Source organism: Rhinopithecus roxellana, chromosome 3, assembly GCF_007565055.1.
Source record: "Rhinopithecus roxellana isolate Shanxi Qingling chromosome 3, ASM756505v1, whole genome shotgun sequence".
Classification (NCBI taxonomy): Eukaryota; Metazoa; Chordata; class Mammalia; order Primates; family Cercopithecidae; genus Rhinopithecus; species Rhinopithecus roxellana.
Genome location: NC_044551.1, coordinates 42,203,875 through 42,227,325, shown reverse-complemented (window position 1 = coordinate 42,227,325; position 23,451 = coordinate 42,203,875). Strand labels below are relative to the sequence as shown.

Sequence of the window (23,451 nt, the reverse complement as noted above, 5' to 3'; positions counted from 1 at the left end):
CCCATCTCCACCATAATTAGCCTTGTGACCTCAGACAAGTCCCCCTCCTCTCTAAGGAATTTGGGTTCCATTTGGTTGAAGAGTCCAATGCTGAGATTCTCTGGTTTCTGGCCCCTGAAATGGATCAGGAGAGAAAGATCAAGTGTTTAGTAGAAGCTGCTTGTCCTTCAGTTAGAGATGACAAACCAGGGTCCATAGGTTGCAGTCAGCCCTCAGCTTTGTTTTGTTTCACTCATAAAGTGTCTTTTGAAAATGCAAACTGTTTGTCAACATGTAAACGCTGGGAGATTTCACATAAGAATCTGCATTTCTGACTCTCTTGGAAAATTAAGATGCTGTGTAAATGCTGGGCAGGCATTCCAGCTGCTGGAGCTGAGGAACCACTGCCCTCTTCAGTCGAGACATCCCATCTCCAGGTGCTGCACCAGCCACCAGCTCAACTCCCTTGTTGGTGGCAGCAGCCTGGCCCCTGCTTAGCCATATATTTGGGTGCCCTGCCCTGGGCATTGTCTTCATGAACCGCAGAGGGGTCATGAACCAGTAGAGAGACAGGGAAGGGTGGTGACAATAGCCCTGAGCATGCGGTACAGAAGCCTGGGTCCAAGTCAAGTCCCTGCCACTTCTGCCCTGAGTGGCCCTGAGCCTTTGCATTCTCTCTCTGGGATTTGGTTTTTCCCTTCCTAAAAGGCGGGCATAATCTCAAGGTGTCCTGCCTCCTATCAGTAGTCTGACCCTCTGGAATTCCCAGCGAGGCTGTTATCTAGAAAGGGGTACTGAGGGACTGCTGCAGGCCCTCTCTGCCGACCCGTCTAACCATGCTCTGTCCTTCCTCTTGTCCTCCTGTCATTCCTTCTGCTCGTTCCACAACTGCCTTCAAACTCTTCACTTCTAAGTCGCTGGGAACATTATCTCCCTACTCCCAGGTAATTCAGCTGGTAGAGAATTAAGATGATACATAATTGTGCCCCTTTATGTGGACTTCACCCATCCCCAGCCCCCCAAAGGTGTTTAAGCCCTTGCCCAAGGTGCTCCCTGCAAGCAGGGAAGCTCTGGAGAGAGTCGGATGCATGTCCTGGAGGAAGTGGCAGTGGCGTACAGGATGGAAATCTGCCCTTCTTGCCCAGAGATGGCCTCCCTCAGGCTTCTGGGATCCCTGGTCAGTATTCCAGGGATTGACCCCATGGATTCCATTCAAGGGCCTGTAAGTGTTGGGGGAAAGCCCTGGAAATTCTTTGCCACCTTCCTCGGGCTGTGTGTATAACTTGGCGGTAGGGAGGGTCTCTGTATTCATGCCTCAACCCCTAGAATCCTAGATTCCATGTCATGCCCACCTGCCTGCTAGACCCTTGGGCCACAGGCCCACTTAACGGCCAGCCATGCTCACAGCCCCATTTCCTCCCCCAGGACATCTACATGAACCTGGACCTCCGGCAGAGACGGGCCTCCAGCCCGGGGTACATAGACTCCCCCACCTACAGCCGCCAGGGCATGTCCCCCACCTTCTCCCGCTCACCTCACCACTACTACCGCTCTGGTAAGGAAGGGGGAGGTCCTGAAGGGAGAGGAAGAGCCAGGGAAACAATGTAGTGACTTGGAGTCCCTGCTGCAGAGGGCACAAGGCTCCCCCACAATCTCCATCACAGTGTGGCCCTCTGGAGGCCTGTGGCCACCCAGGTGATCAGCTGGGCCTCTCTGAGTCCCTGAGATAGCAGGGGGATGGAGGAGTGTGTGGCACTGAGAAGCAACAGGAAGGTGGGTGGTGAGCTTCCAGGAGAGGGGGCTGGCAGTTGGCCCTGTGGCCCTGACTGGAAGAAGACTCCACCATCCTCATGGCCTGCCCCATCCAGAGGGCAGAACCAAGAGACCAGAAATATGACTATGAACTGGCCTTCACCCGAGGGCCACCCCAGCCAGTCCAGTCAGGCCATCCACAGTCACCGTGAGGTTGGGGGTGAAGCCGGCACTTGGATGGAGGAAAGGAGCAATTAAGGGAGCGTCCAAAAGCGGGAGGTTCAGGGATGGTTGGGGAGAAAAGAGGGACAAACTAAGATGCCTTCCTGGAGCTCAGTAGAGTTCGTCTTTACACCTCACAAAATCTGACTTTGGGATCAAGTCAGGAAGCAAGGTCAAGCTTGTTTCTGCCACTGTGGTGCATGAGAGCACATGCTGCTTCCGCCCTGGAGCCTGAGCACGCTGGGACGCCCCAGCCCATCCCCCATCTCTGCTGTCATCACCTCACTGCTTCCTTAACTGCCACCGCGTTAATGCCTGTTTTCTCTGTGCCTCTGTTTTCTCTGGGGACCACTGCCTGCGTGCTCCAGGGCCCGAGAGTGGCCGGAGCTCTCCATACCATAGCCAGTTAGATGTGAGGTCCTCCACTCCAACCTCTTACCAGGCTCCCAAGCACTTTCACATCCCAGGTAGGCACTGCCAGCCCGGAATTCCGGGGATGGATGCATGCTCCGTGGGGTCACAGGTGCCTGAGTCTCCCCCTCGATGCCACACAGGCACCGAGAAGCTGGTTCCTGAGGGAGCCCCCTAACCAAGCACCTGCACCAACCCTGTCCTCCAACCCCAACACACCCACTGGCTTCAGATTATTCACTTGACAAAACCAACCTCCATTAGGACGTCAAAGAAGCAGTCCAGGGAAGAAAAGAGGCAGGGAGCTCGAGTGAGATACCACGAATGCCTGAGGGCTGTGAGGGCCGCAGCAGGAGCACACAGTGGTGAAGGCCACATGCTTTGGCTTCAAAGCTCTTGGGATGGAATCCGATGCAGCTGCTTATAAGCTCATGACTGTGGGCCAGTTACTTGGCTTCCCAAGCCCCTGTTATTCCTTCTGTACAGCCAAGCACTGTTCTGGGCCCAGAGGTCACAACTGTGCTCCACCCAGCACAGATCCTGCCTTCATGGTATTTGGTATTTTATGTACTAATGTAGGAAGAGAGATAAAAAATGAGGAAACAAATATATAGAGGATAATTTCAGGTAGCGATAGGTGCCATAAACATAAATAAAACAGGCGATCCTGAGATATGATGGGGCTGAGAGAGGCCAGGCTAGATGGGGCAGTCAGGAAGAGCTTCTTGGAGGAGGTCATATTAAAGCTGAAAGATGAGAAGGAGCCCGGCCTGGTGGCTCACGCCTGTAATCCCAGCACTTTGGGAGGCCTAGGCGTGTGGGTCATGAGGTCAGGAGTTCGAGACCAACCTGTCCAACATGGTGAAACGCCATCTCTACTAAAAATACAAAAATTACCTGGGCGTGGTGGCACGTACCTGTAATCCCAGCTACTCAGGAGGCTGAAGCAGGAAAATTGCTTGACCCTGGGAGGCGGAGGTTGCAGTGAGCCAAGATCGTGGCACTGCACTCCAGCCTGGGTGACAGAGCGAGACTCTGTCTCAAAAAAAAAAAACCGATGAGGAACCAGCCTGTGAAGAAGCCCAGGAAAGACATCCCAGGCAGAGGGAACAGCACTATCATGTCATGTGACCGCAGGTCGTGATAGGAATTGAGAGGAAGACAGGGGCTAGATGACTGAGTGGGTGGTTTGGACAAGGTCTCCCTCTGAGTCACAGCAGAGCCAGGCCTGGACCTCAGTCTCCTGACACCAAGCTCAGTTTTTCACTCCCCACTCACATTCCCCTCAAGAGCTCATGCTGCTGTTTCATCTACACCTTCCTCAGCTGCCCTAGAGGGGTCCCATCCTGTCTGTCTTCGAGGGAGGGGGAGGGAGGTAAGCTGAAATTCGGCTGCAACATCCTGGGGATTTTCACATGGAATGAGGTGTGGCCACTAGTGGAGACAGTGGACACCTTCTTGCATGGGGCTCTGCTGAGTACACATACCCCTGTGCCTGCATGCTCACCCTTCAAGCCCCGGGTCCCTTCCTCAGCACCACTTGGATCCATCCATTCCTCTTCCTGCACCTTACTTGGAACCTGTTGGGATGAGGTTGGAAGTTCAACTTTGGAAGAGGAAGTCACCAGGGGAAAAAGATGGTGGCCCCTTGGAAAAAGTTGTTGCCCCTTCTGAGATCAACTGACCGAGTACTGTCTCCTTTTCTCCTGTCTCTCTCTCTCTCCCCTCCCCACTGTCCCTTCCCGGTCTGTCTGGCAGCTGGAGACAGTAACATCTACCGGAAACCCCCGATCTACAAACGGCATGGTATGGTCAGAGGCAGATAGGACTTGGCCACACAAGGAGAAGGGGGAGGTTAACCATCTATGCAGATGGCCCTGCACAGGCCACCAGGAGCCACAAAACACAAGGCTGCATCTTGGTCCTTCTTGTTGACTGCCCCGTCACCCAGGGTGACATTAGGGAGGAGTTTGGTGTCATTTCAAAAGAACAAAGTCCTCATGTCCCCTGAGTTCTTTCCCACCACCTTTGCAATCTCCCCCTTACCTGCTGTCTGGCATCCTAAGTTCCATAATTGGTAAAACCTTTGTAAAATGCACATACCCCTGGGAGAGACACACTCCAAGGCATTAATACTCAAAGTGTTCATTAGCATAACATGGGATGCATACAGATTCCTGGGCCCCACCCCAGGCTTACTGAATTCGAATTTCGTATTTGTCACAGTTTCTCCAAGTGATTCTGATGCTCAGCCCAGCTTGGGAACCCCTGCTCTAAGTTGTTCTCAGTCACAGTCTCCTGAGAGTGGATGGAGACTTGCAGAGGAGATATAGATGCGTAAGAAGCAGAGGGTCACTTCCTTCTTTCATTCATTCTTTGATTTAGTGTTTCTTAAAGAATGATCTATGGACCATCTGCACCTGACAGACACTTAAAAGGCAGATTGCCTGGCCCCTTCCTTGTCCCAGACTCCCTTAATTATAAATATTGAGAGTGTGAACTAAGAATCTGCACTATAACTGGCTTTGTCCATGATTCCTACCTGCACTTGGTATGAAAACCACCAAGTCATTAATCACTGACACCACCTGTTCATTTTTGCAAAAAGTACTTACTAAGCGTCGATTGAATGAGCACATCCCTTCCATTGAAGCTGCAGAGGAGCAGCTGCCACCCTATGCACCCGCACTTGCTTAAGCGTCTAGCTGGATAACAAAGCGAGGCCCAGAATCGGTGGAGCTTGGAGATGAATGAAGCAGTCCTGCACCAGGTTCTGAACTAATTAGCTGGTGGAGTGGACAGTACAAGTTTAAATAGTGGCTCTGGGTGCCTAACATTCTACAGTTTAGACAGACATCCTTGGTTCCAGAGGGGGCTAAGCAGGGCGTCCGAGGTGAGTCTGTGAGCGTGTGGACATCTGTACCAGCCTGTGAAGGACATGCCATGTCCCCTGAGTACCCACAGAAAGAAACCAACCTGACAAAGGTGGTTTGGCTTTTTGCCTAGAACAGGCCCCCTGGTCGCAAGCTTCTCAGGACTTCGTGGGATTTTCCAGGTGGGCTTTGAGGGGTGGCACTAAAGCAGACTCAAGAGGAGTCTGGGGTGGAGGTGGGCTGCTTGGAAAAGAGGGCAGAGGAAAAAGCTAAATGTAATCAGCCAGGATTGGCTGCCCAGGACCCAAGTCAAAGAGAGAATCTGAAAGCTTTGGAAGCGAATGTGGTTGTGGCGGCTGCATAACCTGGGGCTAGCTGAAGCTGATCCACCACCCTCTGCCACTCTGGCTCCACAGAGCACAGAGCTTGTCCCTAAAGCTTCCTGTAGTTGACCATGAGAAATGGTCACGCAGCCACACACACTTCCCCAGCCCCTCTCTCTGCCTTACCAGCCTGTCACCCACGTTTGGGCCACTAGAAGTCACTGCTCTCTAAGTAGTTGTGACTGCAGTGGGTCTTTTTGGTCACCCCTGTCCTGGGCTTACTTCAGGTGGAAGCTTGAAGCTGGATGGCACCTGAGCCAGCAGACCAATTCTGACACATACAGATGAGGAAACCAAGGCAGAGATGGTAGGGCCTGCCCAGTGTTACAGCTGAGTAAAGTGGCAGAGCTGGGACCAGAATCCAGCTTTGCTGACTCCCTGTCTAGCACTCCTTCCTTCAGGCCATGTAGTCCCTGAGCAGAATAGGCCATCTCAGGTTGTGAGGAATGATGGAGTTGGAATTTATAACAAGGCAGGCTTCTAAAGGGCTAGGAAGGTGAGGGCTGGGGCTCACCTGGCACCTGTAGAGTCTTATTTGAGGAGCCATACCCTTAGAGTTCATTCTGGAACAGACCTGGAAATCCATGGAATGTGCTGGAAAGAGCCCTGGGCTGGGGTCTGGTCCAGTTCTGGTGCTCACATGCTATGTGGTCTTAAGTAAGCCCCTTCCCCTCTCTGGTGCTTCGATTACTAAATCCAAAATGAGGGTTTGGCCCCAGTGCTTTTCCAGCTCCGATGCTCCATGGCCCAGTCCTAACAGAGAGCCCTGACCTTGAAGTGGCCTCACTCCCCTGGGCTGGAGCCTGGTAGAGATAGGAAAAGGGTACACAGTCCCAGCCCGGTCACTCTGCCTTCCTGAAGTGCTTTCCTTGGGTCCTTTGCAGGTGATTTGTCTACAGCAACCAAGAGCAAAACAAGTGAAGACATCAGCCAGACCTCCAAGTACAGTCCCGCCTACTCACCAGACCCCTACTATGCTTCGGAGTCTGAGTACTGGACCTACCACGGGTCCCCCAAAGGTAGCACCCCCATAGGAGCCTAGGGCCAGGGCCCTATCACTTGTGCCAAGGACACAGGTGTTCAGAACAGTTGCTGACTCCTTTATACAATCATTCTGAATAAGAGTGCTTAGAGAGTTTATAACTGAGGGTGTTTATTCATTCAACAAATATATACTAAACACTGGCCATGGACCCTAGCAATACACTGGGGAGCAAAACAGACCAGGTCCCTGCCCTTGTGGAGAAGACATAGGCCCCAGCCATGAGAGGAAGGTGATGCACAGAAGGTAGGAGAGCTGATGACAGGAGCCTGCTGTCCAGCCTGAAGATGACAAAAGCTTCTTGGATGCAGTCACTCAGCTGCCATCAGGAGGGTGGCAAGGATGTAACACAGCAGAGAGTATAGAAATACCTCTGCAAATACCCAAGATGTGAGGAAGGATTCCATTGAAGGAAAGAAAAGGCTGTCCACTTAACCTTGAACTCACAGAGGAAGAGAAGCAGTAGAGATGAGGGAGGAGTTCCCCCGGGGTTTTGAGGGTTGAGGTAAACATTTTGATTGTTATCCTAAACAGTGAGTGGCACGATCACATTGAAAGTAGTGGCACGATCACATTTGTGCTTTTGAGAGACCACTTTGGCTGTAGGGTAAAAAATGGTTTGGAGGATGGAGAAAGAGAGGATGTGGGAAGGTGGAAGGCTTCTGGTAAGGGGGTCTCAGTGGTCTTCAGATACCACCTCACCCAATCATACAATCCAAGCTATTCCTCTCAAGTATGGGGGGAAAATTTTCATCAAGATCCACTCTGATTCAATGTCTTTACTAATTGAATGTGCATTCTGAGCAAAGCTTCATGGAAGCTCAGAGATAACTCTTTGGGGCTGGGCATCGTGGCTCGCACCCATAATCCCAGCACTTTGGGAGGTCAAGGTGGGAAGATCACTTGAGCCCAGGAAATTGAGACCAGCCTGGACAACATGGCATTTCATCGCTACAAAAAAATTTTAAAAAATTATCTGGGCATGATGGTGTATACCTGTGGTCCCAGCTACATGGGAGGCTGAGGCAGGAGGATTCCTTGAGCCCAGGGGCTTGAGGCTACAAAGAGCCATGATCACACCACTGCATCCTAGCCTGGGTGACAGAGTGAGCCCCTGTCTCAAAAATTTAAAAATTTAATAAAAGGATGACTCTTTTGCTACTCTCATAGAAGTCTTCATCTAGAAAAGAAGGTAAGATACAAATACAACTATAACCAAGTGTGCAGTGATCCATCCCTACGGAAGATGAGTGTTCAGAGACCACAAAGGCAGCAGAGACCTCTTTCAGCTGATGTGAGGCTTAGCTTAAACGAGACTGTTTCCATTGAAAAATAAGATTAAAAAGAAAGAAAAGTGGCTTTTCTTTAAAAAAAAAAAAAAAAATGCCTTAAGCCAGGCTGAGTGGGGTACACATGCTGATCTTAGCTGTCTTTTGACAGTGCCCCGAGCCAGAAGGTTCTCATCTGGAGGAGAGGAGGATGCTTTTGACCGCAGCATGCACAAGGTGAGCAGGCCACACCACTGAGTAAGATGCTTAGAGCATATATCACTGAGGATCTTTTCATTTGGGTATATTGCTAAGGATCTTTTCATTTGCAAGTGACAAAAAACAAATTCAAGCCCACTTAGAAAAAAGAAAAGCATAGCTTTGCGTAACTGAAAAATCAAATGATAGCCTTAGCTTAAGGTATGACTAGATCCAACTGCTCAAAAAAATGCCATAGAAAATTTGTCTTTTCACTTGTGGGGCTTGCCTCTGGATTGGCTTCATAGTCAGGCAAGCTATTTTCACATAATGGTAAGCAGGTGCTTGCAACGCTTGTTCATTGCTGGTGAAACCCTTGTTCCAGCCACTGTGGAAAACAATTTGGTGGTTCCTCAAAAATTAAATGTAAAATTACCATATGATCCAGCAATTCCACTCCTAGATATATACCCAGAAGAATTAAAAACAGGACTTAAACAAATACATATATACTCATATTCATGGCAGCACTATTCACAACAGCTAATATATGGAAATAATCCAAATGTCCATCAGCTCATGAATAGACAAAATATGGTATGTCCATACAGTGGAATATTATTCAGCCATGAAAAGAAGTGAAGTAGTGATACATGTCACAATGCAGATGAACCTTGAAAACATTATGCTTAATAAAAGCAGCCAGACACAAGGTCACGTATTGTGTGATTCCATTTCCATGAAATATGCAGACTAGGCAAATCCATAGACACAGAACATAGATTGGTGGTTCCCAGGCCCCTGGGGGAGAGGGGAATGGGGAGTGAGTGCTTCATGGGTATGGGATCTCCTTTGGGGGAAATAATGGTATTTAGAAACGAGATAGAGGTGGTAGTTGCACAACATTGTGAATGCACTAAATGCCACTGAATCATTCCCTTTAAAATGGTTAATTAGAAGTTATGTAATTTTCACCTCAGTTAAAAAGAAAAAGGTGGCTATCTGCCCATTGTTGAATCAATTACTGTGCCAGGACAATGGGATCCTGTCACTGGCCAGGCTTGCTTTTTTGTGCCCACCACCAGACCCCCACCCAGACCACAGGACAACTTGTGGAAGACAAGATGAGGTTGCAACAGGAAATATGGGTGCCACAATGTGGGAGGGATGCTGGAAAGGCAAACGTGAGAGCAGGCTGCTATAGGGAAAGCGATCCTCAGCCTTGCCCAAGCCCGTTGGATCTCAGTGTCCTTTGTTTTCCTTCTAACTTCATCTTGCTCTTCCCCCACCCTCAGCTCCAAAGTGGAATTGGCCGGCTGATTCTGAAGGAAGAGATGAAGGCCCGGTCGAGCTCCTATGCAGACCCCTGGACCCCTCCCCGGAGCTCCACCAGCAGCCGGGAGGCCCTGCACACAGCTGGCTATGAGATGTCCCTCAATGGCTGTAAGTACTGCTCTGGAAGCCCAACAGGGTGGGGACACCTTCCTCCGTGACTAGCTGGCAGTGTCAGCTGTTCTCTCTGAGTCAGGCTCCCTTGAGGCACAGCCCGTGCATCCTCTCTCTTCTTCTTCACAGCAGCCCTGTGGTGGGTGGGGTGCCCTTATCACCCTACATATACATATGGGGAGTAAAGGCACAGAAGCCTTTGGTGACTTGCCCAAGATCACTCAATTTATCAGTAATGGAGCTTACTTAATCAGCTTCCTTGCCTGTTTTTATAAATTAGGTTCTATTGGAATGTAGCCAGCCCAGTCTCAATCCCCTGGGCTAACAAAAAAATCAGAAGAGGCTGGCCACAAAGGTTAGCCCCAAACCCTGTAATGCCCCCTCTGGGAGCTTCATCAAGGTCTAGAATACAGATTTGGAAAGGGGCTGTATGGGGCACCATATAAGAGCGTGCTCTGCCTGGAGCAGTCACTTCCATTGCTTTGGGGCATCTGAAGCTCTGACTTTCAGTCAGATTCAGTGTAAAGAAAAATGTCTTATAATCATCAGAATGGCTCAAAGATGCAAGAGATGGCCTCCTGAGGTAATGAGTGTACCATGACTTGAAGTTATATAAGCAGGGGCTTTATTCAAACACTTCTTGAAAATCTCATTGCAAGCGCCTCCCTATTCCTGGACACACACACACACACACACACACACACACACACACACACACACTCACTCTCTCTCTGTCTGCCTCCTCCTTTTCTTACTCCTGTGAGATGCAATCCTGCCAGGAAATCTCATCTCAGATCAATACTTTATGGATAATAAAATGCATCATTTGTTATACTTCTTGTGCCAGGCATTTGTAGGTATGTTACACTCCTGTAGAGCTGCAATGTAGAGGGATTATTTTCACCCACTTTATAGATGAGAGAACTCAGGTTAAGCCACTTGCTCCAAGTGAGAAAGCCAGTAAGTGACTGAACCAGGATCAGACCCAAGTTGGAGTGGCCCAAAGGCCACAAGCTCTTCCCTCTTCCCCATACTACACCTTGACTCTCAGTGAGATTGAAGATGTTGATGTTGGTGGCAATAATGACAAAATCAGTTTTATGGAGTGTTATAGATGCGTCAGGCACTATGCTAAGTATCTTACTGTATTGTGTCACATATTCTTCACAGTAATCCTACAAAGGAGACTATCACTCCCCATTTTGCAGATGAGAAAACTGAAGCGTGATTAATTAGATTGTCTGAAGTTAGATATCTACTAATGGCAGAGCCAGGATGAACTGCTGAGCCTGTTTTCCTGCCTGACCACTGAGGGCCACTGTGTTCAACCCCTGGCTCTGGAGTCTGTGCAGTGCACCAGTGCTGTTTGCAGTTCAACCCTGTTCAACCACATCTGCGCAACAAATATCACAGAGCACCTGCCCTGTGCTAGGTGCCAGGCTAGGAGCTGGACAGGGGAGGGAGATGGGGTGCAAGTGCAACAATTTAAAACTGACCAGTGGGGAAGGAGGGGCTGAAAGAAGCGCCTTTTCCCAGACAGCCAGGGGGACCGGGTATGGAAGCCACATCTCTTTGTCCCCGTAAATTGTCTCCACCATGTTTGTCTGTCCTCATGAGCAATGACCTTCAGCTTTTCTCTCCTGCAGCCCCTCGGTCTCACTACCTGGCTGACAGTGGTAAGTTCTGCCTGCCCTACCTTCAGCCCATCATGTCCCATAAGGGACAGAGCTATGTCAGCTGCAGTTCTCCATAGCTCTAATGACCATACAGTGTGGATGTCCCAGCACACTCCTGACCTCAAATAGTCTACCCCATTGTATTTTTCAGATTGTGGGTCTGCATTTGGGGGTCTGGAACTAGGATTGCCATCCCCAAACGATGGTCCCAGAGAGAAAAAAGTGCACATACCTCTTCTACCACCTGGGAGCCTTCCTACCTGGGTTCTGAGCTTGACTTCAATTCCAGGGCCTTTGTCCAGAGCCAGCCTGTGGCCAGGACACAGGGGTCTGTCACAGGAAGATAGAGATATGCAGATCAAGGACAGAAGAGTGTATGAGTGGGTACCTTGGGCAGGTACCTAGAATTCTGCTAGAGTGAAATGCCCCCAGAGACTGTCAAGTTGCAAATCTGGAGAGCATCAGGAAGAATTGGTGGCCTCTGGCCTCCACCCCTTCCTGCTAGGTTGGGAGCAATATTGGGCGTTGGTGGCCAGATGACCTCGGGGAGAGGGACTCATGGCTTGAGACTCCTGGTAATTGCTCTAGATCCTTCTTTTCAGATCCTCTCATCTCCAAATCTGCCTCCCTGCCTGCCTACCGAAGAAATGGGCTGCACAGGGTAAGAAGCTGTGCTGGGAGATGCGGGGGTGATGCTGTCCCCAAAATGCTATTAGATCCAATATTAGCTTGTTGTAAGGTGAAATCTGGGCAAAGGTCCTGGGGCTAGTGGTGGGTTAACTGAAATAACCGTATGGCAATGACTTGCTCCCCTCCCTGGTGACCCCTTCATGAAAAGGGGCCCCCATCGGAGGGGCTTGGGAACAACTAGTATTTATTGGGCAATAACTCTGTGCCGGGGACTCAGCTAAACACTTTGCAAGCACTAATTTGTTTTGTCCTTCACAACCCAAGGAGGTGGTTACTATCATTTACCCTACTTTGTGCATGCAGAAAGGCACAGAGAGGTGAGGTGACTTGCCCACACTCTTCAACAAGAAGTGGTAGAGCCAGGATTCAAGCCCAGGCCAGCTGATCCCACAGCCCACCCCCAACTGCTGTGCTCCACTGGTCTCTAACATGGCCTGTACATTCTGAGCTCCCTGAGCGTGCTGTTATGGAAAAAGAAAAATGATGAGCAGGATAAGGATTGAGAGTTCATGGAAGGAGTGACTTGCAACTTCCAACCAGGTTGTCAGGGCAAATCTCCTAGAAAAAGGGGTATTTGAGCAATGAAAGAGAGCATGAAGTGAAATTCACCAAATAAATGGATATACATTGAGTGCCCAGCATGTGCCAGGACAAAGCACAGGGATGGAGCAGCGAGTTAACTTTCCCTAACTTGAGACAGAGGCTGCTGAGAAGGCCCTATGTCCCACAAGCACTGGTTCATTTTCTGGAGGTGGGTGAGTGCTTCAGGGAGGCAGAAGTGAGCTTATCTCAGGCCAGCCCTGGTTCTGTCTCTTCTGCAGATGCCCAGCGCAGACCTCTTCCACTACGACAGCATGAACGCAGTCAACTGGGGCATGCGAGGTGAGTGCAGGCCTGCAGGGGGTCTGCAGGGAGAGGGCCTCCGGATGTACCACTCAAAACTGCTGCTTGACCCTCGGCAAATGATGGCTACAGATTCTGTCCCCACGCTGGGCTGTGTCCAACCCTGAGTTCTTACTCTCTTTCACTTCCCACCCTCTCCCTTTACCCCTGCTCTTCCCTCATCCTCTCAAGTCCCGGCCTTGGGTGATCTCCAGGCCACCTGTTCCATCTGGGTTCCCAGAACCATCACAGAGTGCTGCTCTCCTCTCCCTGGACGGTGGAGCAAGGGTTGCCTGCCAGCCCCGGTGGAGGAAGCACTCAGAGCCAAATGCACACTGTTCCCAGTAAGAATTCCATGAGCTTTCTGCTCTCTGCCAGTGACGCTTTCACACCAACCTTGACCAGCTCCTAAGAACAAACTCAGGCAGCAGGGGCCCACATTAGAATCTCGAAGGATTCCCCACAGAAGACAGAGGATCTTGTCCATGTGTTTCAGATCTCAGATTCTTCTAATTTCTATTCTAAATATCTCTAAGGCCATTTTTTCCTTAGAACTATCTCAAGATCAGCCCAACCCCTACCTTCAGCCTTCCACTGTGCTCATACCACTCTTGATTGTCCTTCAGGGTGAATTCAGCAAGGACAAGGTCTCTGGTGGTCAAGAGAAAGAGACAATAGAGGCCAGACCCCCTAAGAGAGTAAGACAGAGGCCCGTGTAGTGATGCAAAGCGAAGACTGATGGGCTCCATTCTGTGTGTGTGTCTCTTTTTCTCTCTGCAGAGTACAAGGTAAAGGATGTGCATAGACCCTGGGGGTCTCCAGGATTCTTGGAGCTGCTACACTGGGGATCACCAGGAGGATGACAGCACTGTCTATGTAGGGAAAGGAACAGAGATAAATAACCCCAGGGGTCCTTTCAAGACCAACATTTCCTGTCCCTCCTTGGCCCACTTTTCCTGAATCCTGCCCTAGGTCTCTTGCCTACTGAAATCAGATACTCTCCCTGGGCTTTAGAGACACTCTGGTGACTTGCCAGTCGCCAAATATTAGACACTTACATTTGGTAGGTCATGCGCCCATATTATACCATGGGCACATGGCAAATACCTCCAAGCTTATTCCTAGTAGTATTAGGAGACTCTCTGGGGCCTTGCCTTTTGAGAGGAGGTATTTTAAGGCTGCTGGGAAACCATAAGAAGGGCAGATCCAGCCCTTCCTCCAGACTTAATTTCTGGCCCTTTCTGGATAGAACAGAGAGCCCAGACACAAAATATACCTGAAAGGAACAAGCCTACCACCCTCACCCAAGCTGGGGACCACCCCCCTTTCTCCTTAGATCTACCCTTATGAACTGCTGCTGGTGACTACAAGAGGAAGAAACCGTCTGCCCAAGGATGTAGACAGGACCCGTTTAGAGGTAAGTCTAAAAAACTGAGCAGGAGCTCTTGGGTTCGAAGAAATTTTAGAAGTTGCTTGGTCTAATCCAGCTCAAGAGGGCTGGGTGGAAGAGTGGCTTTAAGATCACACAGCTTTTTGAAAAAGCAGGGACTTGAACCAATTTCCTCAGCCCAAAACTTCCCCAAGCTGTTCCCCAAAACTGCCCCATGCTGTTCCCCCAAAACTGCCCCATACTGTTCTTTGCTGCCTCCTCTTCAATTCAGTTAGTGTCTGTGGTGCACAGAGACAGTAAATCCTCCACTAGGGCCGATGCTTCTGCAGAACTGCGGAAGAGCTAGATTTGCTTCCTGCCCCCAAGGGGCCCGCAGTCTCAGGATTGTGCATAAAACTTGTGCTTGTGATGGGGGACAGAGGTAGGCAGCACTATGTAGAAGGAAAAAAAGGCATAAGTAAGTCTTGAGTCAAGCTCCCTAGGTTCAAACTCTGATTCTGCCATCACTAGGCGGGCAGCTTTAACCAAGCGACAACCTCGCTGCAACTTGGTTTTCTCCTCTGTAAAGTGAGAGTGATTGGTGTGCTTCCCTCATGCTGCCAAGAGAAGTGAGTGAGCCAATACCCATAAAGCCCTTAGCATAGAGTCTGGCAACATACTGAGTATGAAGTGCCCAATGAACATTAGATTACTGTTGTCCAGGGAAGACCACTAAGGCCTGAGGCAGTCAACACAGGTTTGCAGAAAAAGGAAGGATGTAAATGAACTAGGAAGACAAGTAGAGTTTGGGATCGATGGAGGTGGAGAGGAGAACAGCATAAATAAAAGTGCAGAGGTGGGCCTGAACATGGTGCCGGACATTTGAGCAGTCCAGACCGCCCGGTGTGGAGTTCCAGTTCCTGAGCTCCTCTGGTGCTGGAGCACACTCTGCCCCTTGCAGCCTGTTGCCACTCCCTGCCTCTCTCTCTCCCTAGAATGCCTGTTATTAGTCTGTTCTCATGCGGCTAATAAAGACATACCCGAGACTGGGTAATTTATAAAGGAAAAAAAAGGTTTAATGGTCTCACAGTTCCACATGGCTGGGGAGTCCTCACAATCATAGTGGAAGGCAAAGGAGGAGTAAAGTCACGTCTTACATGGCAGCAGGCAAGAGAGCTTGTGCAGGGGAACTCCCCATTATAAAATCATCAGATCTCATGAGACTTATTCACTACCAGGAGAACAGTATATGGAAAACTGCCCCCAAGATTCAATTATCTCCACCTGGCCCCATCCTTGACATGTGGGGATTATTACAATTCAAGGTGAGATTTGGGTGGGGACACAGCCAAGCCATATCAATGCCCTTCCCATCTCACCAGCCTCCTTGCTCCTCAGGGCTCCGCACTAGTAATCCCTGTGCCCCAAAGCTTCCTCCAACCCTCCTACAGGAGGGGTCACTCCCCTTGTCCTTTGACCTCCTCCAGCCTTCTATCCAAAGTGCATCAAGCACCTCTCACTCTCCTGTGTATCAGATCATGGATGTGTCCATTTCCTCTGCCTGGCCCTGAATTTCTTAGGGACAAACATTGTCTGTCCTTTACCACAGGGCCTGGGCTGGGAGAGGTGTTAGAAAATGTTTATGGAATTGAGTGCAGGCTTCTGAAACAGGAGGTTCAGCACTCCTCGGGAAGAGCATACAAGCCGCCCTTGACTTGCTGGCATGGAGTTGGCCCAGGGTGGAGGGTTGGGGCAGGAGAGGAATGTACGTTAGCCAGGAAGCTCTGCGAGTTCTTCCAGCTCTAGCATGCTGGGTTGCTAGAAGTGGGTGATTCTCCTCACATTTTAACAAGGGCCTCCTCCTTTCGCTGTCTCCAAATGAGAGTGTCCACCAGTGCTGAAGGGGACAGCTCCCAGGGCAGCTCAGTGAAGCCAGTTTTTAGGGATGGAAACATTCTTCAGGACATCAGAATCACCCAGAGAGCTTTTTAAAAATACCATACAGGGGCCCCACGGTAGGCCGATTCAATCACAATTTGGGGAAGGAGCTCAGGCCTCAGAACTGTTTAAAAGCACCCAAGGATGTCTAAAGCATAGCCTGAGCTGAGGCCCATGGGCTAAAGACACTGCCCCAGCCTCCTGCACTAATTCCAGGAGGGGACTGAAGAAGGAAGACTGTGACCCTGTCCTCAAGGAGCTCAGAGAATAGATATTCAGTCATCCAACAAATATTTACTGAATCATCCTCACCTTACAGAGGAGAAAATAAAGATTCAGCAAGGCTGTCATTTGGCCAAAGCTGATCACCTAGTGATAACAGAATCCAAGTTTGAACTGAGGGAGCTTAACTTGAGCCTTGTGCTGCCTCCCCTTCTTCCACCATCAGAAGCACTAGTTTTATGTACAGTCCTGAGACTGGGGGCCCCCTGAGGGCAGGGAGCAAACCTAGCTCTCCTCCTATGTCCACAGAAGCATCCAGGTACTGTTCAAGATGCTTGCAATATATCAGTGAACAAAGCAGAGACCCCTGCCCTCTTGGAACTTACATTCTTGTGTGAGACACAAGATGTGTCTCCTTTATTTGTGTCAATATTGTCAACACAAAGAAAAAATAAATGACACCGTGTGTTAGAAGGTAATAAGTGCTAAGGAAAAAAGCTAAAAGAGAGAAGAGAAGGGGATTAGGAGAGGAAGAGGCGAGTTGCAGTTTTAAATAGCATCATCAGAGTTGGTCTCATTGGATGCATGACATGTAAGCAAAGGTTCGAAGTAGTTGAGGGAGTTGGGCATGCTTTTATAAGAAGGAAGAACTTTCTTGGCAGAGAGAACAGCCAGTGTTGAGACCTTGATGCAGGAGTGAGCTTGTTGTGTTTGAACATAGCAGAAGGTGAGTATGTCTAGGGTCACGTGAGCACAACAGAGATGAAGAGGAGAAGATGAAATCCAAGGAAACTGGGAGCAGATCACACGATGTAACAGGTGCATGAAAAGATCACCATGATAGTGAAAGTGACCAGATTGAGTGCTTTCTGTGTGCCCTTGAGTGCTGAGCACATGACCTGTATCTGCTCATTCACCCTCATGGTATATATGATGCAGACACTAGGAAGCTCCCATTTTCCACAAAAGGAAATTGAAGTTCAGGAGGGGTTAAGTAACTTGTCCATAGTCACATGGCCATATCTCCCCGGTTCTAAGAGCTGCTCTCTTAACCTTCCTGCTTTAACACCTTTCTATGGCAAATGTCAGATGGACAGTGGTGGCATTAGGGGCCTTGAGAACTGGAGGGAGAAAGGAGGCCCCAGCTGGCCCTTAGAGGAGAGAAGCCCTGGTCTCCTTCCAATGTGTCCTACTTGTGAGCACGTTACTTGAAGGTGACTTTTGAACACGTTACTTGAGGGTGACTCTACCATTCCTTTATATCAAGTCTCATAACAAAGATTTTTGAACATGGTGGAGACACTCAACTAGAGAACCAATACCGACCACCACCCTCCAACAACAACAAATGATTCTAAAGTACAGTTTCCCTCAGTCTTTACCATGGAAGTAGCAGAGAGGGGGACTCTCCTATCCAGGGTGTCTTTCATCACTTACTTGAGTAGCACAAACATGGACAAGTCAATAGTACAAAGAAAGAGGCAGGGTCTTAGGGATCTAACACGCAAATGTAATGTGTGGGCACTGCCTGGGTCCTAATTCAGACAAACCAACTGTAAAAAGACATTTTCAAGACAGGAACTTTGTAATGGGCAGGTATCAGGGAATTCTGAGGAATTCTTGTTAAATTTTCTTGGGTTTACTCATGGCATTGTGTAACCACATCGTGAGAAAATGTCCAGTGTGTTTTGAGATAGATTCTCAAGTGCATAGGAATGAACTGACACAAAGTCTAGGCTTTGCTTTAAAATATTTCAGCAAATAAAATAGATAAATGAAGCAAATGTGGAAAACCTCACAATTACTGGATCTGGATAGTGGACATGGGCTTTGTCCTGTTTTCTCTCTTTCGTGTAGTTTTGACATTTTTCATAATAGAAAGACTTACTTATGAATTTTTTAATGGGGCTGACCAAGAGGGGCATTGGGAATGTAATGCATTTTGCCTGGACTTTGGTCCCAGCTCTACTACTTAAAAAATTATTGACCAAAAATTGTCAATATTACCTTTGCTTGAAATTCTGAAGGTATGGTGAAAATGTTAGTTCACATGGCCATGCGCCGTGGCTCACACCTGTAATCCCAGCACCTTGAGAGGCTGAGGAGGGCAGATTGAGCTCAGGAGTTCAAGACCAGCCTAGGCAATATGGTGAAACCCCACCTCTACTAAAATACCAAAAAATTAGTCCGGCGTGGTGGCGCACACCTGTAGTCCCAGCTACTTGGGAGGCTGAGGCAGAAGAATCACTTGAACCAGGGAGCTGGAGGTTGCAGTGAGCTGATATCATGCCACTGCACTCCAGCCTGGGCAACAAAGCGAAACTCTGTCTCAAAAAAAAAAAAATAGTTCACAGTGACAACAAGCCGAAAAACTGACAAATTACTGTGTGGTCACATACATAATTTTCATTGAATCTCCTTCATTACCCAATTAGCTCAGGTAATTGCTACCAACAAGCCAGCTTAAGTGAACCCATTAAGTTTCCAGCAGTATATATGCCATATATTTCTCTTTTTAAACTTAATTTTAAATTCCATTTTGAAAAATTTTAGCTCTCCAGGAAAGTTTCAAGAATAGTAAAATGAACATCCATCTACCGTTCACTAAATACACCAATTGTTAACATTTTACATTTTAAGTGCTGTATGTTTCTAACTCTAAAAGCTTTTAACAATGTATCACACTTTTAAAGCTGCTTAGAAGGGAGGAAGGGAAGGAGGCCAGAAAGAGGGGAAAATCTACTATAGAATGCAGACAAGGGTTTGATTATAAAGCATATTTGTTTTCATATCAGAAAAAGATAAAAGGACACTTTGGTGCATCAAAAATTATGAGCAGTAATGTTTTTCATTGACCGGCCTGATGAACAGCCTTCCAAATCATTTGTTAAAACATCAGTAAGAGGAAATATCCCCTAAAATCTTGGACATGGCTCCTTTTTCTCTCAAAGGGGAGTGGGATAGCGTGAATCCACACACACTTCTGGATGCAAATACATGGAGCAGGCATGCAGAAAGGGAAGGAGTCAACAGGGGACTCCAAGGGGTATGTAGTGGAAGCAGAAGCCCCACTTGAGTCATAGGCACAGGAGGCCTCTTCAGCCAAATCAGCTCCAGAGTCCTCCCTGGGGAAGTGTTCATTCCGTATTCACTCATTCAACAAATATTCATCACACACGTCCCAGGCTCAGGCACCATGCAAGGCACAGGGTGCCCGGAGGGAACACGCAGCACCCACTGCTGCCTCCACCTGCCCCCACATCTTGCATCCTCATGCTGCTCTCTTTCTCTGTCCCCCCACCCCCACCTGCCCTGCCTCCTTCAGCGCCACCTGTCCCAGGAAGAGTTCTACCAAGTCTTTGGCATGACCATCTCTGAGTTTGACCGGCTGGCCCTCTGGAAGAGGAATGAACTGAAGAAGCAAGCCCGGCTGTTCTAGGCAGAGGCTCTATAAATATATATGCATTTATATAAAGATATATGTAAAATCTCTCTACTGAAGCTCGGTATAATCCTCTCTTGTGTAATGGGACACACTGCCTGCCATGAGACTTGCTTTTCTGTACTGTCAGGCAAGCCCACGTCATCGAGATATTTTTATGCTCCTTACTTTCTCTTTTCTAAGTGCTGTGGGATCTGGGAAGGGATTTGAGGGGACTCTGTCCTTTTATTGGGGATCCTTTTTATACTGAAACATCTGTCCTAACTTGAGTGCCCCAAGGTCCAACTCTCTTTCCTAAAGAAGGTGCCTGAAAAAGTCTCTCTTCTCTCTGCTTCGTGGCCCCTTTCTTAAATTTCTAGGGCTGATGCTGACCATGTGGTTTCCACACCTTACTGGCCCCAGAGGGGCCCTCCCATGGGAAGATCTGCAGCAATCTCCCCAAATCAATGAGCGCCTTTGAGCACCCACGAAGAACTTTCTCAACACCCCCAATTAGGAGCTCCGTGCTCTCTGGGGGCAATGCAGTTAAAAGTGTGAATCTCAAATATAGTTATTACACCAGTCAACAGAAGTGGACAGGGCCTAGGCCTCTCCTCAGCTCCCTAACCCTCCTCCTTCTGCCCTGGATTGTAAACTCTCCCTTGTCAGAATCTAGGATTCATGGTAGGAAAAGGAAAAGGCCCTTCCCTTCCGTCCACCACTTCCAACTGGCCCCTTTGCCTGACCTGGACTTGGAGAACCAGAGGAAAGGAGAGGGAGCGGAAGTGGGAGATACAGCAGGGCACCTGTTAGAATCAGAGCTGCAGGATTTCTTGGGACCCTCCTCTCTCCCTCACTGCTCCCAGCACCTCCTGACCCTTCCCCCTTTCAAGGAGAGGCCCATGACTGCAGCTTGTATTCTTTAGCCTTATTACAATCTATGTGCCTGACAACTCAACACACCGCAGGGCTAATGTTCCCACCAGAGCTCCAACTGAACAACCAGACAGACAACTCTCACCGCCCTCCAGAGAGAAAATAGGCCATGTCCCAAAGAAAGGTTCTTGGTCTATGCCTCTGGTCTGTGGGCTGGCAGGGCAACCATAACATACCCCCACCGGTCCTCGGCTCCTGCTGCAAAGTTGGCCATGTTTCACAGGGAAACTTTTGGAAGAGTGGCTGCTTATGAGATTCCAAAATGAAGTGTTGGCCAACATCGCTCATGGCCATCCCGGATTTCCCCGGTGGCTTCCTTTCCTGCCTGCTCGCCTCCCTGAACAGGGGAGAAAACTTAACCTCTCTTCTCCTCTCCAAACCTTTCACCTTGAGTGGGCAATGTTTGGTGGGGGCTGTTCCTTCTTGGAGATGCCTTGAGTCAGACCATTTTGAGATCATGGAGGAAGGATGAAGAAGTGAAAATGACAATAATGACTCTCAAGAGACTGGTGATGTGACATGGCAAATGTAGAACTGACTTAAATTGAACAAACCCTCACTGAGCACCTCTGATGTTGAGCACCTGCTGAATACTGAGCACTGAATGGGGGAGGGGGAGGGGAGCACAGGGGTGAATCAACCTGGGACTTGGTCTCAGGGACATGCCTACCAATAGTGGGTATCATAAGGCATGTACCCAAACATAACGGATGTAAGGCAGAAAGTGATCAGAGAAGGAATGAGAAAGTGTGCGTGATGTTAATGAAAAGTCATATGCAGTTAGAGCAGACCAAGGAAAGCTTTCTGAAAGAGAGTGCATCTGAGGAAAATTCAGGAAGGATCTTTGTAGATCGGGAGGAGATTCTAAGTTGAAGGGGTGATAGGGTGAGGAGCCACAGGGAAGTCTGCTGTGTTCTCATGTAGGATGTCAGCCCTCCCTGCAACTTCTCTTTTTGGCCAATGTCTTTTCACTTTCCTGACCCTTTAGAATCGTCCCCAGCCAGAAGCAATCATGGAAGCTGCCTCATTGTCACTGGTTAAGAACTTGGCGAGATTGAAGGGCTTTTGTTATTGTTGTTGGATATTTTTGTTTCCCATAAAAGCACATCATTTCAACCCTAAACCTGTGTCCTTCTGTTGTTTCTTGTGTGGGAGTGGAAATGACTGACATGGGAAGAGGCTGACCCCTGCACATTTTTCAAAATAAAAGCACCAAAACAGCGGCCACTCCTTTGACCTCAGTTTCTCCTTCTGTAAAATGAGAAAGTTTGGTAAAAGTAAACATCACTCAGATTGTTTTCTGTAGAATGCAGGATCCCTCAAGATGGTAGAGGACGTTCCAACAACAAAGAAGTTCTGTGATCAAAAATAATAATAATAATAGTGCCTTATTACTAACCACCAGCAATGTTCCAAGTTCTATGCGAGCACTTCACACCCATCATCTCATTTAAGCTTCTGAAACAACCCAAGAAGTAGCCATTATTAATATCTCCATCTCCTAAATGAGGAAATAGCTTTGAAGAGAACCACAATTACCGCTGGGAGAGCCAGGAATGAATTCCAGCCTGTCTGACTCAGAGAGACCGGCTTACCACTCTTATTAGGCAAGATCCTTCCAGCTGCAGGTAGGAGAGCACCTTATTACAAGTGGCTTCAATGGTGAGAACATGTTGTCTTGCACAACCAGAAATCCAAGGTGCAGAGTTAGTACATTCAGCAGCTCAGGGATGGAGTCCAGAGCCCAGGTTGTTTGCATCTCTGTGCCCCACCATCCTCAGCATATTGGCTCTTGCCCTCAGCCACATGTCCTCTATGTTTATAAGAGGCTTCTGTGGCTCCAGGCATCATGTCCTCACACAATCACATCAAAAAACAAGAAAGTCTATTGCATGTCTATTGTAGTCGGAAAAACTTCTCCGAAGTCATCAGTAGACTTTGGCTCGGATCCCACTGGCCAGAACTAGGGATATGTCTATGCCCCTGCTGCAATAAGGGCTGGGAAACTGGGCATTTGGCATTTTCAGCCTCAACAGGGGGAACCAGGCTCTCTACCAACAAAGAAGAAGAGAGGAGGGCAGAAAAGGAATGGCCTCTGGTTGAGGAAATCACAGCACCTCTGCCACAACCACTGTGCCATGAAAGAGCACATCACATCCCTTCTCTTGTAGACTCACAATGCACATTGCCAAAAGTCCTGAGAAGTCCCACCATAGTACCCTTGTTTAATCCAATATTTTATAAACGAATTTAACATAACCTCTGTTTAAGACATGCTAGGCTTACTGTTTTTTGCTGTTGTTGTTGTTTTTGAGATGGAGTCTCGCTCTGTCGCCCAGGCTAGAGTGCAGCGGCGTGATCTCGGCTCACGGCAAGTTCCGCCTCCCAGGTTCACACCATTCTCCTGCCTCAGCCTCCCCAGTAGCTGGGACTACAGGCACCCGCCACCATGCCCGGCTAATTTTTTGTTTTTTGTTTTTTTTTTTTTTTTTTTTTAAGTAGAGACGGGGTTTCACTGTGTTAGCCAGGATGGTCTCGATCTCCTGACCTCATGATCCACCCACCTTGGCCTCCCAAAGTGCTGGGATTACAGGCGTGAGGCACCGTGCCTGACCAGCTTACTGTATTTTATCTGTTCAAAGATGCACACTTTTTTCACATTTCAACATCTCTAAAGATGAGATGTGGCTTAGAATTAAAAGTAGCTCCTTTTCTGAGCTCTCATTCTACTATTCTTCAATAA

At 48.6% G+C, this 23,451-nt stretch overlaps 1 protein-coding gene across 5 annotated transcripts in view; it reads left to right on the top strand.

The window, feature by feature from the left end:
* ABLIM3 (actin binding LIM protein family member 3) overlaps positions 1–21,831 on the top strand; it is a 120,040-nt gene extending 98,209 nt beyond the window's left edge. For 2 of the 5 annotated variants that reach the window (XM_010386847.2, XM_030927479.1), the window contains exons 11-21: positions 1,405–1,534; positions 4,123–4,170; positions 6,505–6,639; positions 8,103–8,167; positions 9,424–9,571; positions 11,221–11,250; positions 11,853–11,911; positions 12,762–12,822; positions 13,603–13,610; positions 14,159–14,239; positions 19,677–21,831. In XM_010386847.2, coding sequence (XP_010385149.1) covers positions 1,405–1,534; positions 4,123–4,170; positions 6,505–6,639; positions 8,103–8,167; positions 9,424–9,571; positions 11,221–11,250; positions 11,853–11,911; positions 12,762–12,822; positions 13,603–13,610; positions 14,159–14,239; positions 19,677–19,790 — 879 coding nt within the window. In that variant the 3' untranslated portion in view covers positions 19,791–21,831. Of the gene's footprint in view, positions 1–893; positions 924–1,404; positions 1,535–4,122; positions 4,171–6,504; positions 6,640–8,102; positions 8,168–9,423; positions 9,572–11,220; positions 11,251–11,852; positions 11,912–12,761; positions 12,823–13,602; positions 13,611–14,158; positions 14,240–19,676 lie in introns of all 5 variants that reach the window. The other 3 variants (XM_010386843.2, XM_010386848.2, XM_030927480.1) reach the window with 3 other exon arrangements.
* Positions 21,832–23,451: the final 1,620 nt, after the last annotated feature.